Here is an 18092-nt window from a genome sequence, read left to right on the forward strand (position 1 = left end):
GTGTTTTTGAGACTGCGTGTAGCCTACAAAAGCGTATGGAGCTCCTGTGAAATTTTGATTTTGCAACGAGAAACTGTAACACAGCTAGTCTAAACATTAGTTGTTTGAGTTTTCTACCCCGCGTTTCCTCTGGTAGTCACTGATCTGAGCTAATGAGTGAATTACCTAGCCAAGCCTATATCGTCGCGGGAGAATAAAAAAAAGTTTAAACGTTTTTTTAACATCTCCAGTGTAATGGTGGGCATTCTAAGTTAACCGTAGCATTAGGCCTACCTATTTAGTAACCCCATGGTAATGCGAGTGATCATAATAAAATATAAAAAGTGACATGTAAGTCCTTCGATAAATAACCAGGCAATGAACTCACAAACATGAACAGCATTTTGTCATCGTTTGTCATTCACCGTGCTGTGAACAGCATTAAGATGCTAGGCTAAAGAGCTTGAGATTCAGACTGTGGCCTGGGGATGGGGATTTTACACGATCCTTCATCACTGGGCTATTGTGCCCTGCTGTGTTAATATGACCGTGCTGATGCTAACAGCTGCAGCTCCCTCAAATCTAGGTTCTCTCATGCATATTAGGCTAGCTTTTGCCAATGAAAATTAATGCAAAAAAAAAAAAACAGTCCTGCTCCTAACTGAGGAAACGTACAGCCTACGTTACCAACAATGTTAACAACAAACTCAGTTTCACTGCTGCAAGTACAAAGTTGGCTGTAAATATGCTTCGCCATATTTAACCAAACCAGCTAGCTTTGTGATAACAAAATCTTACCTTTTATGTGTTTACTCCACTGAAAGTTATCCACATATCAAACGATTAAATCCACAGTTATGGAGGAATTGTTTTGGGGAAGCAGTTGCACTTTATCCCACTTTTGCTGCCCTTTTTAAAATTAAACCACTTAAATCCATAGCCTAGATGAGCATTGCGCATAACGTTACAACTATGTTGACATGATGGTAAAGCTAAATGCCCAAGACACGTCACGTCATAAAAGTTGTAGGCTACAAACGCAAAAACTTAATGACAGCTCGTTAGTGGTGTTGCCTAGTGCTGCCTAGTTGAAATGGTATAGGCAAGGTTTATCTTATATTAGGTTATTATGTGTGGCACATTTATTGGGCTTTAGCCTCTTTTAATTTATTTGATAAGGAACTGATAAAAACTGAGCAGTAGAAAAGCTGTCATAGTCGATACATAAATAGTTTATTATTATAATTAGGTTATTAATACTATTACTTTACTACTATTAGCCTACTGTTGTTACTGTTATTATTATTATTATTATTATTATTATTATTATTCGGATGAGCCAATAATGTAAATCTGAGTCTGAAATGTTGGCTACAAACAGTCTGTAACTGCACTGCTGCTATTATAAATTGTTAACTTTTGGGAACTATTTGAGGCTTCCATTAGCCGCCATTGTTGAAAAAAAAAATGGAACATTAGCGTCAATGGAGTTGTCGCAACTCTACCTTTATATGGCTCTGGTTTCACCCATCACCATCAGCGCAGTGACCCCCGCGAAATGTCACCATTGGCAGCAGATTGCACTGTGCATGCAACTATGTGTCAACTGTCTGTAGGCCTACAACGAAGTGGTAAGTTTGACCACCAAGTCGAAAAAGTCCATAATCAGACCCATAGTCAGTCCATCAGTTAACCCGGCAACAACCTCACTGTTAGTCTACGTCATTTACATCCGCAAGACTTTGTCTCATCGAATTGTTTGATGATGGTCAGGTCAGATAAAAAGGGCATGCTCATGCGTTTAACGTTTAAAGTCTATTTGTGTGTGTCGCTAGTTTATAACATTTGATTGTAGCCTAAATACTGCTGTCAATGTCAACCCATACACGTGATAATTCAACACGGGTTCTCAAAATTGTCATGCATCCACTTTCCCAGCATCTATGACTATCCAAATTTGGTCGACATGTCAAATCAAACTAGAATATCTAATCGGTGTCAAGCTGGTGGCGGTTGCGTTTTTTTTACCCTTTCTTTTCATATATGGTGTAAATCAATCTACACAAGTAAAAGTAGCCTACAGTTACATGACTGAAATTCTACTCAATCACAATAAGTAAAAGTAGCCTACTATTTTCAAACAAACCCTACTCAGAGTAGGCTACTAGACTAGACGTTTGAAAGCAAATCACATATGAAGCGTTGTGCATGAGATGTAATTGCTTAGATTCCAGTTAAATCTTCCAGTTTCATTGGGTGATAGATTTCAATCATTTACTGGTAGATGAACCAACAAGCTGAGGCCAGCACAGGAGTTTGTGTCCTCAAAAGAAATGAACATGTTGCTTGTTCACTCGTGTTTGAGGTCGTTTCTTAATAGGATATTTATAAAGGTACTTTAATACAGTATACATGTACTTCCTTATTCACCACTTTGTGAGTGAGTGAGTAGCCTAAATTGTGAATGGCAAGACATAACATTTGGCACTAAAGGTCAGGGACTGAGGGGTACTGATTTCCATTTAGGTTCGTTCTGAGCAAAAGCATTATTTGATATCATAATATTATAATACCTATATAATATTATAATATTAGGTCTTAAAAATAATGGCCTAACTTAAAGGCACAGAAAATAATGGCCTAACCTATGTATGGTGCTACCAACTGCATGACATGCCTATAAATATTTGCCTAGTGTCTCTGGTGTCTTATTTCACAAATTGTTTCAGTAATTTAGACTACATACTTGGAAAAGGCAGTTAGATAGTGTTGGATATTAATATTCTTTTTTTATCTACCGATGGCTTATTTTGTATGACTAAATTTGTCCATATTCCCTCAAAACTCACTAGAAGACATCATTTGAGGGGTCATGTTTTAAAAAGACCCCCAAATCATCAGAATCTTGTTTCAATCCATATAACCTAAATCTATTTATGGCTTATTTTATAAATGTATCCATATTCCCTCAAAACTAACTAGAAGAAATCATTTGAGGGGTCATTTTTTAAAAGAATTCTCTGGGGGAACATACCTCCAAACCCCCCTAGAATTGCTTTTTGACACTGTATAATTTAAGTACAGACTACACAGAGAAAGAAATTCACATATTAAGACCCACATCATCCAAAACGCCAGCTACATCTCCGATTTGCCTCCCACCTCGTGTAATGTAATGTAGAGAACAAAACATATTCAATGAAATCCGTAGAATTTTAAGTTTTGAATAATGTCCATGGCCCCCCTCCTGGAACCTCATGCCACCCCTTCGGCACCCCAGGAAAAAATCTCTAGATCCGCCCCTGAGCGGCAGCCTGGCAAGTTGTTCGTTTGAAAGGTTTCTGAAGACACATGGACACATAATTAAAATATTTTGACCTCTGTGCACACAGTTTGTGTCATGCATCAGTGATTACTGATTACTGGTTTAGGCTATACCCTGCCACCCCTACCCCCAAGGAAAACAAACATAGGCTAATATTCTAGGTCTGAATGAACAGTTTCTCTGAGGTGAACTGGCAGTGAATCTTTATTTGGCTATGATTACCTTAAAAACCGGGGTCAGATAGTACCAAACACACATAATACCAAACACATGCAGCCTAGTCTACGTGTAACAGTAAGGGGGGGTGTAATCATTATATCTTGTGACTACTTTCAGCAGCCAAATGCTTTCAGGAAGTTGTGTAAATATTCATAATAAACACCCCTCACATGATTCATTTTCTCTCATAAGAACACATACTGAGTGTGATCCATTTAGTGTCCATAAATCACTATTGTCAACACACATCCAATTTTACAACCTTATACGATTTTAGTCAACAGGCTTACATAACCAATTCCAGTTCTCTATTAGCCTATCATTTTTGCCTAGTACCTTTAGGCTGATAACAGCATAAAGCAGTCCAACTAGAACACTCAACGAGGTTAAGTCTATTTGACACTTAGGGTGTCAGAATAGGTTCAGAAATGCAACTTTTACATGACACGCCCACCATACACGATTTAACCTGATAAGTAGGCTAATCAATGAAGACTGTCACATTTGTTTCTTTTGGGAGTCATTCCTAATGACGTATAAAACAGAGAGCCCAATCTTCTTCAACCAACTTTTCTGGCTCTTTCTCAAAAAAAGGATTTGAATTATACCACGTAGGCTACATAACTGTACACTGATGCGACCCACAGGAGAAACACCCAAAGAGTAAAGTTTACAGAGTAAAGTCAAATGTATCTTACATGAAACAATAGCGTTGATGGGACAAGCATTGTCCGCACATCCCTTAGCCTACTATCCTCAACACCCAAAGAGAGTGTCTCCTCTCGAAACTTTAATGAGTCACTGCAAGGAGCAGGGAGTGGGACTGACATTTCACTTTCTATGTGGGACAGGTCTGGTGACAGCACCCAGTTTGACATTTACGTTGCATCGCCTACACGGGTAGACTTACCATTCACAACAGCATGCCACTGACAGATACGAAGTGCTCAGTTCATGTTTCAATTTTCGGAAACGTTGAGTCGATGGACAAGCTCTCTTCGCAGTGTAGTCTGGAGAATGGAGCGAGAACTTGCTCCCTCCTCTTGAGTCAGCATGTGATGTATTAAGCCTCTGTTCCTGTTTATTGAAAAGTGGACAGCCACTCTAAAACATGTTTCGCAATCACCAAAGCCACATTCCAAACGTGGCCCCGAGTAATGGTCCAGACGTGTTATCCAGGAGCAGCGATTTTATTAATCAGCCAAAAAGTCTAGGCTACATAGGCTACTCAGAAAACTGTCCAGTGGATTTATCTTCGTGCACGCGCATATTTCCACCACAAGATAAGGCTGGGCGGCAAGCTGCAACAAGAACACAACTCAGAATTCAGATCAAACACGGCACGAAGTCAACTTGTTATAAACCAACATAAATGAGATCATAGTGATAGCTGACTGAAAGTTATGATCATTGCTCCCACACTCAACCTGTTTAAAAATTGTGATGAATTATGTTTCATTCATGTAAACAACACTGCAAATCCATCTGGCTAGCACGATAAGTTGCAATAAGAAGATAGAGCCCATTTTTAATATCAAATATTCGGAAATTTTGGAAACACGAAAACAAAACATGCACCGGAAGTAATATGTGCACGCGCAGCACTAGAGGTAGAAAGGTTTGTCATTGGTTAGAATAGGAAAACTTCAAGGTTATCTTGATGTTGATAGGTTCAGGGGCGGGAGCATATGCGACAACACAAGACAGCCACAGCCTAAACAACACATGCACTATGTACAACTTTACTGTCAGTTAGATGGACTCTTTGTTTTAATGTATTAACTGTTGATGACTGACTGGAAGTACTTTTAGCCCCTTTCTCTTCGTACGTGCATTTTAGATATTTGCTGTAGGTTGTAGTAGCGTCAATTCATTGAAACTGCTGGTGGTGGTGAAGGTTGTGGACAACGAGGCTACTGCGAAGCAACGTGGACAATTAGTTAGAACTCTACAGTAGGCTATGAGCAGTAGCAGCTAAGTTAGTTTAAACCCTACGGTTTAAACATGGCTCAGCAGGATATGGGTGATCTTCAATCTCAGGTATACGTCAGCTGCAGAATTTATTTTAAGGAATGCGATTAAAAATACAGCGTTATGTCTAAATCATGTATTCAATATGCTTAACTCTTGTCAGAGATTGAAGTTAGTTGTGCAACATCACAGTTAAAAGTCACGGCTAACAGGAAAATGCTGCAGCCACATTCGTCTATGGCTGCAGCCACATTTTCATTGATTTCCACAACTCTTTATTCTCTTTTCAGATAGATGAGATTGAAGCTCTGTCATCCATATATGGTGATGAATGGTGTGTGATTGATGAAGCTTCAAGAATATTTTGCATCAAAATATCTGACAGTTCAGACCATCCAAAATGGACAGCTTGTTTACAGGTAAGGCTCATCTACATGTAATCAGCATATTGGTTGGAAATGTAACATTATTGGTTTAAGGTTGTGTTGGATTGCCTTTTAGACGATTCTACCTGCAGACTATCCCAGCAGAGCACCACCTCTATATCAAATAAAGTAAGTTTGAATGAAAGAATCCCCTGTCCTTAAAATTGAAAAATAATATGTGGGATCTAATTTGTGTCATTTTCTAATGTTTTTGACACAAAGTAAAAAAAAGTAGCTTTGCTTATATCTGCAAGTTAAGCAAACCATGATGCTGGCTGTATTTAGGCAGTGTCCCTTGAATGCCCTTTAAAGGGAAGGGTGGGCATAATGGTTGGTTAAAGTGAAGTGTTTCAAGGCCAGGTGGTATGAGATCCCACTCTTTACTGCACAGGCTGGGTCACAGCACCGACATGAAATGGGAAAAGGCATGAGTTTGACTTTGGTATACAGACTTTTCATGAAGCAAACATGCATAGTGGTGTCTCATAAGGATCCTGTTCATGTTACACTTTGAGTTTATAAGAGGCACAAACACGAACACAAACACAGTCTAAAATCTGCCCCCATAGCGTAGCTTTGTAGTCTCCTGGCTGCACTCACCGCAGAAGGATAACTCAAGCTTTGTAGCACCGATTTATTTATTTTTTTTCTACCGAGAGCACTAAACAACAGGGCCTATGTTGAAAAATTGCGTACTGAGTACTCCTTATGCTCAAATGCCTTTTGAACTAATGGTTGTGTCCCAACCTGTCTTTTTATTATCAAACACGTATCCCTATCATTGTATACGAATGTTACCATTGGTTTATCATATTGCCATGTTCTCACTGGATGAATTTGAAAATGAGAGGGTGGAAGAAGAGCTAAAAGAAACCACTGTTAACATAAATTGTCTGCTAATGAACTACATCTGTTAACTCAGCCCATGAATCTTCATAAGTAAGTGTTATACTGCACAGATGTTGCTCATCACCAGAGGATCCATATTTAACAACTTTTGTTACTTGATTCTTTTCTTTTGCACTCCAAGGTCCTCATGGTACTATATATACTGTGGCCATTCGTTACTCAATCAGAATGGTTGCCAAGCAACATCAAGACGCAGCTATCAAGTTGTGGTAGCGCAGTAATAAAGAACGAAATGTGGTCAAGGTGTATGTTTGTACTGGATTTTACGGCATCGAACGTGATCCAGTCAATCATAAACAAGGACCAGAACTATCCGTTTTAGAATCAATATTCTATGCTGTTTAGGCTCATTAACTCCATCTTCTTAGTTTGCTTTTTTAAAATTGTATTCATGAAAGGTTTGCGGAAGAAAATGCAAGGCTATACATATTACTGCCCCCACCGAATGCAACATCAAAATGGGCTCTTTCCCAACAAGGGAGGGGTTGTGAACAGCTGTGAACTTTAACAGTAGCAGTTAATACAATTGCATAAACAATTGTGAATGAACTTGTTTCTCCATCAACCTTAGTTTCATTAAACCTTTGCATATTTGGAGTTTATGCATCCCTTTTCCAGCATACATTTCTTAGACAACTTTGGCAAATATCAAGCATTTACACTCAGGATTTCCTATTCGAATGGTCAACATACATACAAAAAAGTTCAATGGAAGCCCAGCTACTGAGGCCTAACTGAGGTGTTGTGTGTTTTGCATATTTCTCAGTGCTGGGTGGCTGAGAGGTCCAGAAAGAATGGAACTGTCAAACAGCCTGGAGGAGATTTATTTGTGAGTAGACCCAGTGAAACTCTACATTCTCTACAGTCAAAGTAATATGGTTTACATATAGGGTCAAGTGGTTGACAGCACCAAAATACTTTTGACAGGACTATACAGTCTTTTCTTGTCTATATATCCTTTTTACTAACGAGATCTAGTATCTCGTATCTAGCATATTTGGAAAAAGATCACTAAATAGCATGTTGCTTCTAGTTGTACAGAGGCATATGTAGGCTGTACATTTGTGCACCTACTGTACAGACACTAAATGTAAATGAATATTTTTGTAATCAGGGAGAATGCTGGTGAGAGTATCCTCTATCTTTGGGTGGAGAAAATTCGGGAATTTCTTGTGGAGAAGTCTCTCAGCTCTGATTCGGGTAAGAGGCCAATTTATTGAAATTACACACACACACACACACACGCACACACACAATTTGTGCCTTGCGAATTTTATTTCACAAGGCACAAATCTTTGAGTTCGGGCTGCACTATAAATTTGCTTGTGGTTTCCTGGATGGAACATCATATTTGTTGCTCATCTAACTGCTTGGAAAGGGTTCTCTGTGAAATCAGTTTTGTGTGTCATGATTCATACACTAGGTGGCATTACTAAAGCAAAACAGCTGCTCTGTGAGGATGGGGATCTGGGAAGTACATAAACCGGCACTTTTTCCAAATGGCAAGTAAATTAAACAGATCCTATTCATGACGATGCCATTTTTAACCATTAAACAGAAGTACAAAATGGAGCAGGTAACAGTTGAGCATGAAGGCATATTTTGACAATATTTATGCAGCTTATACATAGCATAGGATACATAGCAAGATCTCAGAACAGATTCCTTGTGTCATGGAAGGCCCAAATACTGCTATATATTATTATGACCGCCGCGCAGCGAAGCATAGTCATATAGGTTTAGTCAGATTTTTTTCTTTTTTCTTTTTTTGTTTTTTTTTCTTTTTCGCATGTCAAAATTTCCATCAAGGATTCCCAGGACACTGTAAGACCGGGGTACACGAAACTTGGTGGGCATGTAACCCCACATGGATAGCATGGAGCCTCCTGTTTTCGTTTTGATCTGTAGCCTCCCCGCTGGACTGGACCCCCCGAAAGGAGGGTAGGGCAGACACAGTTTTCTGTGAATATCTCGAGAACCGTAGGGTTTAGGAGGACCATTTTTTGCTGTATGTTGATCTCAAAGGGCCATGTCAACCCATTCCATAACCACTCATTTCATGTATAGCGCCACCTAGTTAAACACAAAAAATTAAAAATGAGGTCTTGTAATCACAGGTACCTGTGACCTAACATAGTCAAAACTGCACGAAATTGGAAGTGTAGGATCATTATGACACCCTCTGAATGCACGCCAAGTTTCGTGGAATTCCGTTCATGGGGGGCCACACAATAAATTAATTTATGTTACTATACACCAACTGGCCTGTAGGTGGCCGGAGACAGTTTTCTGTGAATATCTCGAGAACCGTAGGGCCTAGGAGGTCCACCTTTTTTTTGTATGTTGGTCTTAAGGGGGCATGTCAACCTATCCCATTACCACTTATTTCATGTATAGCGCCACCTAGTTAAAAATTAAAAAGCAAAACATTAGGTGTTTTCATCACAATATCTCTGGCTGACATGGTCAAAACTGCACGAAATTGAAAGTGTAGGATCATTATGACACCCTCCGATTGCATGCTAAGTTTCGTGGACTTTCGTTCATGGGGGGCCTTACAATGAAATAATTTATGTGTACATTTAGTGACCGTACACCAACAAGGATTCCCGGGACACTGAAAGACCGGGGTACACGAAACTTGGTGGGCATGTAACCCCACATGGATAGCATGGAACCATCACTTTTCGTTTTGATCTGTAGCCCCCCCCGCTGGACTGGACCCCCCGAAAGGAGGGTAGGGCAGACACAGTTTTCTGTAAATATCTTGAGAACTGTAGGGCCTAGGATGACCAATTTTTTGCTTATGTTTGCCTCCAGGGGTCATGTAAACCCATTCCATATGCACACATGTGCATAAACAGATACACACGCACACACATACATTCACAGTAATCCTACGTATGACACATACTCACACAGTAGACATATGTACGCATGCATGCACATGCACACACACAGGCACATAAACAGGCAAACACACACATGCACGCACACACACCCACCCACCCACACACACATAAACATAAACATGTACACGCACACATGCACACAATTCAAGAATTTCTCAGAATTATGAACAGGCAAGATGGGGGTGGGGTTGTATAAAATGTATATTACATGTTAAATCTATAAACTAATCATGTTTTGGTACTTGTTGTCTAGCAGATACCAGTGAGAATTGAGTGTGCATAATGCAATTCAGTGAGACAGTTAGAATCATATATGCCTTTCAGCGTGACTTATTTTTCTGGAAAACATGTGCTGGACTGGGCGGCGGTCATATTTTGTACAACTAGTTACTACTATATCCAGGATAAAACTAAAAACCTATCATAACTTTGGGACTGTGTTGTCACAAAATATTAAACCTTTCTGAGATGCATGCATACCAATTTGACGTTGGGATTTTGCCAGCATATCTCAGGCCCTGTTGCCCCTGCACAAGTCATTTGTTCCCCGAGACAACTGAGCCACTGTGGTGTTTTTGCTTTGAAAGTAATGGCAGTCTGACAGTGTCCTCAGTTTTGAACAAAGGTCTTTTGATCTGGTCGGTTTTATAAAATGCAATTATGTTTAAAGCATGCTGTGGAAATGCAGGTGGGTGGTGGCCAGAACACCTTTTCCTTTCATTCATTTGTTTGCCTCTCAAAGCAAGACACAGGGTTGAGATACAATCGCCACCCAAGAAAGCCTCCATTACTGGCACTGGAATCTTGTTTAAAGTTCCTAATGGAGACAAGAAGATTACATTGTATTGATGACGGGCTCAAAATTGCAGAGGCCAAGAGAGCAGAGGCCCTGGGTGTTTATCTTGGGTCTATGTGGACAAGGACAAGGACACTCATTTAATATACCTGGTCTGCAGTGCTGCTAATCTTTTATTCTTTTATCATCTCAGGGATTCTGCAGGGCCACTTTTCCGTTTTGCAAATTAGTTTCTGATGCAGATAATACGGAGGGCTAAAGGATGTTCCAGAAGGACTTTCAAATAACATTTTGTTATCTTCTCTTACCTTGCTCTCTTATCATTTCGTGACATTGTTTTGTGTGGACATTTGTGAGAGTCCCTGATTCATTCAAAATCATGAGCCATTCACAAAAATGTCTACTAGCTTAGCATCTCTCAGATGAGTAAACAGTCATTGTCTGTTTTGATGGACTCTTCCTCAAGTTGCAATGAGGGTACTGAATAGACCCTTCCCTACTACATAGTGACTTGTAGTACAAAATCAAACTTTGTTTTTCACATAAATTCATATGATGAACAGCTTTTTGATAAACAGAGTTTTTATATGTTCAGGGCCAATCTCATTATGGCAAGACTAGTTGTGGTTTTGGGCTAAAGAATGTGACACTAAATGCTCTTTCCCAGTATAACTATATCATTTTCATAATAATTTCTATTTGTTAAACTTGTAAAAGAAAGGGATACATAACCGGTAACCATCTAAAATGTCATTTTAACTGCCAAGATGATCATATGCATTTGCTTCTTGCAGTAATGATGCTGTGCTAAATGTTCAGTTGTGGCTAGCCCCTTTCAACTGCAGGTTTGCCTTCTTTAAACAAAGGTTGTCTAGATATTTCACTGTATGTTTCACTCACTTACGCCTAGTAGATCACCTGCATCACACCATTTTTCAGTGCAATGTGCTATCTTTTAGACTGTACTCATAGCATAACAGGTACTCCAGTTGTACAGGTCATAAGAGGTCATATTGAGTCCACACGCAGTGCAATGTGGCTGTTTTTTTTTTTTTAATACAGTGCAGTTGTGAAGTGGCAGGTGTGCTAAGTTACAGTAAGTGGTTTCGACAATGTGAAGGCTGTTGCTTCATGTTTTTATGTGTGTAGTATGCAATGAGTATGAGATTAATGTGAGGAAAACGGAGTATTAGTATTAGGAAAACTAGTTCTGTAGAATTGTGCTTGTTGACTGCCCAGCAAGGCATTATGGTGTGGAGGTGTGTGGTCCTAAATGTCTGAGGATAGAGCAGCAGATCTGTGAAAATAGTCGTCAGACAATGAAGTAATCAAGTAAATTATGATAGTGAGAATATCTTTGACTTTTCCATAGCATACAGATACCATCAGTAGTGCTTTAGATGAAGTGAGAAATTGAGTGCAAAATGTCAACTGTCATTAGACAGTTACAGATTAACAGATGGTATCAACAGAAAGTTAGGCCAGTGGAAAATGTAAGTTTTTATACTGATTAGGATGGAGTATGGTCCAGTGTGGTAAATTCATGTGTGGACACACGTGTTGCAGTTGTGATTGAAAAGTGCAATGTTGCATATTGACGCACAAGAAAATTGAGCAAAACACTGATACTACAAAGTCAGACCAATATTAGTTACTGGTGGGGTTAAAGATAGAATGAAGGGTAGAGCTATGACATACTGATACGTAAGTACTCTTAGGTTGCACTTTATGGTATTACCCCCAGATACAGTACAGTGTTACTAAATATGAGGCCCTAATTGGCCTTTGGCTTGACACAGGTTGTTAAGCACAATTGAGAAGGGCACATCCATGTAGTTTGTAGATCTGCATCATTACATGCAGATTGACCTGTGTACCTTTTAAGGACAAATCCCTTTTGCGTGTACCAAAGTTAAGCATTTTTTTAAATGTGACCTGCATCAGTTATTAGCTCCTTTGTGCAGTGTTTGCATGTCTGTGTGTATGACAAGGATTTTCACTTTTCTACTGATTGCTGATTGTCACCAAAATAATATGCAAATTTCAGTTCTGTTACTCCTAATGAAATTTTAATGAAAGGGGATGTTTCATCATCTAATGACTACTGGGTGTGCTGTCATGCTGTCACAGCAGGAAGTATATTTGAAGAGAGCTGGATGTAGTTATTCAATTAAGAGGGTGGTTAGGGCAGGGAGCACAAAATATTAGCCTGTATGATCACTAATCAAATCAATTTCACAGTCTTAAAATTAAACATTGAAGAAGATGACAATGGAAAGACTGCAAGTACAAAGGGAATACTTAACTTTTCTTCTTTGAAAATATTGGTCTAATTTTCTACACACAAAGGGAACATTGCAGAGAGAAATACTTAGCTGGACATGTATTTTGAAAGGCTTCTTGAAGACACCAGTTCATACAGTATGTTATTTATGTTGTACAGAATATCAGTGATAATAGTGCACCAAAAACTATTTGTTTCTGTTGTTTACCCTCTTGTACACTCATTGCACCCTGTTGTGTGAAGGTGACAATTTATTTGAACAGCTCTTTTAGAGGGTAACTCCAGATTTCCATGCATTTCTCTTCGCATTAACTCCACCCACTGTTCCACACAGATGGCTCTGTGCTTCCTGATGTGCTTTCGCCAGTGGAGCTGGCAAGAGCTGGCTGCTGCTGCTGCTGCTAGGTCTGTGCTGGTCATTATCATATCCCACAGAAGCAGGGATCAGTGTTGGCTGGGGCCCAGTGAAGTACAGCAGTGGGCAGATTTCTCTCGCGGTGTCAAGCTGGTGGAAGCTCTACTCCTGAGGCCCCGCTCCTCAAGCCTTGCGGTGTGCAGCCACACCACCCCACACCACCCCACCCCAATAAAAACCAGCCCCAAATGCATGTGCTGGAGTGAGGAGATGGAGCGATGCAATTTTTTCCATGAAGTGGCTCCAACATGGTGCCATGATAATTCAGGCAGGATTACAGCACCATTGCCCTGTTCTGGTACAGTGTCGTTTATTAGGGCTATGTTGCAGTATGCAGTTTGTTTTTTGTTTTTAGATGCATTCTCCAAAGTGTCTCCAAAGTCAACTTGTATTACCACAAGCCAAGCTTTCCCTTGGGGATCAATAAAGTATCTATCTGTCTATCTATCTATCTTGATAGACCAGGCTCTGTCAGAGAAATCTTTTCTCAAGTTGCTCTTTGCGCCTCAACCATATAATCAATCACAGAAGCCACAAGTAATAGATTGCACATCCAGGATGTCTGTCTGCAACACACAATTCGGTATGGGTGAGGGGATGGTTGGACATGGAGGTGTATAAATCTGTGGCTGGCACTAGCTGATCCATAAATCTTACTTTGCCGTTACAGCCAATGCATTTTTTTGAATAAGAAGTTAAGCTTTTCAGAGATTTTAGGACACCATATACAGAGGAGTTTTTTAAAATTTATCCTGGGGTACCAGCATTGTACTGCGCTCCTCTTGTGTCTTTCTCACAAGGTCCTCGCCTCTACACTTAATTCTCTGTTTTAAAATGCATAGAGGAGGATTTCACTGGTGGTAAGGGAACAAAATATGTTCTCGTGGTAGGATAACTGTAAAAAAAAAAAGAGATTCAAATGGTTTCAGCATCTCCCATGAAATGCTGAAACTAGTGACTGGTCATATAAGACATGATGTTACATAGGCCATTATATTTAGTTGGGACACACAAACGCCTAACCTTTTGAAGGAACCACTCAGCTGTTTAGCGTAATCATAAAAAAAACTTTTTATGTGAATTGCCTATGTATAACCCTTTGTAGCACACCTCTAGTGGGTATTTTTTACTGGCTGGTATTTTTATGCACATGTGCTTCAGACAGTCCTCATCTGCACCATGATAAGGTTATTTTTATTTATATATATATATATATATATATATATATATATATATATATATATATATATACACATACATACATACATACATACATACATACATACATACATACATACATACATACATACATACACTGTATACACACACACACAGTGAGGCTCTTAAGTTTTTGAACCCATGCTAAAGTTGACTAAAAAGAGGACATAAAATTATCTTTTGGAAATTTATCTTAATGCCTAAAGTAAAAAAATGAGCAATGGAAAAAAATTGAACTATGGATCCTGATAAAGTTCCCTTGGCCTTTGGAATTAAAATAGCCCCACATCATCACATACCCTTCACCATATCTCACTATTGGCATGGGGTACTTTCCATATCATCTCTCAATGCAAATCAAACCAGCTATTAGGCTAACTGAAATAAAACCATGCCAATCTCTAGGTATGGTGAAGGGTATATGATGATGTGGGGCTATTTTAATTCCAAAGGCCAAGGGAACTTTGATTTGAAGATTATTGTGAATATTTCTTCATTTATATATAACAGAATGGTCTGTATTCGGTAGAGTACAGTGTTATGAGTCTCAAATGTGCTAATGCATACAACCTCCGATGTCACTTTGGCCCTTTTTGTTTTTCTTTTTTTGTCCTTATTTACCATTAATTACCTCCACAGGGCGGAGAATATCTGCATGTTCTTTTATTAAGAGGAGGGAAAGTATCCGCTGGGACATAATTATGGTAATATAAATATATTCCAGAGCCTGGTCGAGGAGCGCACTCCTGTCATAAAGATCAAACAGGGTTTTACCCTGGGAAAGTCATTACAATTTCAACAGCAGGTTTCAGGAGGTTGGCAGGATGACCTAAAGTTACTAAAAGGTCACTGGGGAGAGTTGGAGTGGCTGGGCAGTGACAAGTTAGAATTTACACGTGGTTCCCTGTCCTGTTCGCCTCACTGTGATACATGGGTGAGCTTATGAAGAAGAAAAAAAAACAGAGAGATAGGTCAACCTGTCCCATTGTAGTCAAGTCAGGTCACTTTACATCTATAGCACATTTTAAATACAACAGAAGTTGGCCCAGTGTGCTTTACAGGCTAAACAGATCATTTACAATTGTACAATATATATGAATTATATGACGGAATACAGAAGTATGATATATATTGTATAGCTGAAATCCTCCCCCTCTTTCGCATGCTTTGCCCATCTCACTAGCTGTTATTTTCTGCCACATAGTGGAATGTGCCGTTCTGGATAGTGTCTTGCATCTGGACTGTCTCTTTGAGGGATGATGAAAATGGCTTGACACAATTGACAATTAAGTGAATCCACCCTTTTTGTAATCTTTAATCACTGTCTATGTCAAATGTTCTTTAACCATAAAATAGATTGTGCCGTTGATTTGAAAAGTGTGTAGCCTCATTCCTTCATTGCTTCGCTGCTGAGAGAGTAGCCATGGTCGGAGATCCCTCTCATGCAGCCCTCTCTGCCTGAGACTGTTAGCAGCGTGGTTGTTGTAAGGTTAAGTGGGGATGATCTTCAGACAGTGGAGCAGGGATAAATTCACACGCTAGACTCTCACTGACTTAACAGAGGCCCTTCAGCCAGGCGGTTGTTAACCTTTCCTCATCAGTATGCATTATAGCATCACTTCACATTATCTGATGGTCTGCCAGCGTGCAATTGCTGCCTTCTGGAAAGGGCTTCATAGCCATGTTGGAAGGGATTTATTAAATCTCACTTCTGCTGGTTGGTCATTCTGCTAAACGGCACCACTTTGCCATTCTACTCTGCAGCCCCAAACCCCAAGGAATAGAACCGAGGCAGGGTCCTATGGGTGCCCGGCTCATTAAGTCAGCCTTGAAACTGTAAAATGCTCAGGGTACATTTCCCCTACGGTATAATTTTCTTCCCTCTCTCCTGTATCTTAGGGTTATTCCTATTTCATGGTGTGTCTGTTCTGGTCGATCCCATATGTATGCTTTTTAAATGGCTGTGTAAAGAGCTTCAATGGCTTTTTAAAAAAAAAACATCGAAGTGTGAACAGGCATGGCACAGTGAAAACTGTTCTGGCAACTCTTGTCTATATCAGGGGTTCCCAAACTTTTCCACGACAAGGCCCCCCAAATACCACTAGGTTCTGGCCAAGGACCCCCTTGATGTGTTATTAAACCCATCGACAATACTACGGCAAATGTAAAAATACATTAAGTTAATTCTAATAATTATTTTAGCTACAAGCACTTTGCGATGGAGCATACAGTGTGTAAAAATTGCATTTGGGGCTTTCTGCTATATGAGAGCTATCACTCTACTATTATTCCTAGTCATTATCATGGACAATATAATGTTCAGATATGCGACAAATTATTCTAATGGCATTGTATAACAACCCTCATAATAATAAGTATATTTAAAATGTATTTGTTGCTTTTATTTTTCCTTCCAACTTGCTGAGGCCCCCCTAGCACTCCCTCGCGGTCCCCACTTTGAAAACCACTGGTCTATATGATGGGCTTGACTTGTTTTGTCTGTGTGTGTGTTTTGTGTTGCAGTGGAGGAGTCTGAGCTGAGAAAAACCATGGTGACAGAGGAAGAGGAAGATTATGACGATGAGGAAGACCATATAGACTACAGCGTGCTGAAGAACACCGACCAAGCCCATCTTTTTGTAGATCTACTTGGGGGTATGTTACTGTAGTTTGTTTTACCTCAAGTCTGCAATTCCCTGTATATTCATATAAGCAGCCTTATATATGCAACTGAATCTGTCAAATCTAATCTGAATTTACTATATACCTAGACTGTCTAATATTAAGAATATAACAGTGGCTCTGTTACCTGTGAACATGTCATGGTGGTGGAGTATACAGCCATAATTCTTTTTTCCTCCTACAAGATGACAAAAATCACACAGACGTGGACGAGTGTTGCCATGGTTATTTGGGTCCAAAACCCAATTAAATGTCATTGAAATGGGACAAGAAATGCGATGTCATTTACCCTCCACCAGCTGGTGCCACCATCAGAGTGTAAGGCGTGAGATAAGGTGGCTTAATGTTTTACTGGGGAGCACCTCATAGCTCCACCATCTGCGCTTACTTTTGCCCTTGTTTTGGGCCTGCTGTTACTGGGCTGGACAACAGTAGGGCTTTCTAAAAGACAATAACACCGCTTTGCGATGCCTAAGTGCTAGTCCACTTAAATTCAGTTTCCAGAACAATGAATCTCGGTGTTGTCTTCAGGCTGGGCCCAGGCAGTGACTCTCTGTAGTTTGTGCATGATTTTCCCAGCCAACTCGCGGCAAATGGACTCTGCACTAAGCCTTGGGTGTGATGCCAAACGGGAGGCAGACAATCCAAAGCCTCCCTGAGGTGGTTCAGACTGGACAGGTGATTGGAAGGGAAATGCCTGAAGTGATGGGCCAATGGAGAAGATTCATTCACCAGAGTTTAGAGAAGCACTCAGGCCAATGATAATGTATAGGCCTGAAAACACCTTGCCGTCTGACATTGACATCTTCCCTCGAGTGGTGCGTCCAGGAATGAAGTTAAGTGAAAGAGGCACACAGCTGCTGGTCACTGACTTACCTGACAGGTGCATGATATCCATTATGACACTCTGTGCCAGTCCCATAAGCAAAGTTACAAAGGAGGCAGGTGTGACATGTT

General features: G+C 39.9%; 2 protein-coding genes across 8 annotated transcripts in view; one reads left to right on the plus strand and one right to left on the minus strand.

Moving 5' to 3' along the window:
* osbpl1a (oxysterol binding protein-like 1A) overlaps nucleotides 1–5102 on the minus strand; it is a 32922-nt gene extending 27820 nt beyond the window's left edge. For 2 of the 4 annotated variants that reach the window (XM_042056573.1, XM_042056572.1), the window contains exon 1: nucleotides 4222–4334. In XM_042056573.1, coding sequence (XP_041912507.1) covers nucleotides 4222–4262 — 41 coding nt within the window. In that variant the 5' untranslated portion in view covers nucleotides 4263–4334. Of the gene's footprint in view, nucleotides 1–4221; nucleotides 4335–4433 lie in introns of those variants that run through there. The other 2 variants (XM_042056574.1, XM_042056571.1) reach the window with 2 other exon arrangements.
* A 70-nt stretch (nucleotides 5103–5172) lies between these two features.
* impact (impact RWD domain protein) overlaps nucleotides 5173–18092 on the plus strand; it is a 28146-nt gene continuing 15226 nt past the window's right edge. Inside the window, exons 1-6 of one of the 4 annotated variants that reach the window (XM_042056584.1) lie at nucleotides 5173–5563; nucleotides 5785–5913; nucleotides 5996–6048; nucleotides 7595–7657; nucleotides 7943–8028; nucleotides 16977–17108. In XM_042056584.1, coding sequence (XP_041912518.1) covers nucleotides 5528–5563; nucleotides 5785–5913; nucleotides 5996–6048; nucleotides 7595–7657; nucleotides 7943–8028; nucleotides 16977–17108 — 499 coding nt within the window. In that variant the 5' untranslated portion in view covers nucleotides 5173–5527. The remainder of the gene's footprint in view (nucleotides 5564–5784; nucleotides 5914–5995; nucleotides 6049–7594; nucleotides 7658–7942; nucleotides 8029–16976; nucleotides 17109–18092) is intronic. The other 3 variants (XM_042056581.1, XM_042056582.1, XM_042056583.1) reach the window with 3 other exon arrangements.

The sequence above is a fragment of the Alosa sapidissima genome, chromosome 12, assembly GCF_018492685.1.
Source record: "Alosa sapidissima isolate fAloSap1 chromosome 12, fAloSap1.pri, whole genome shotgun sequence".
Taxonomy (NCBI): domain Eukaryota; kingdom Metazoa; phylum Chordata; class Actinopteri; order Clupeiformes; family Clupeidae; genus Alosa; species Alosa sapidissima.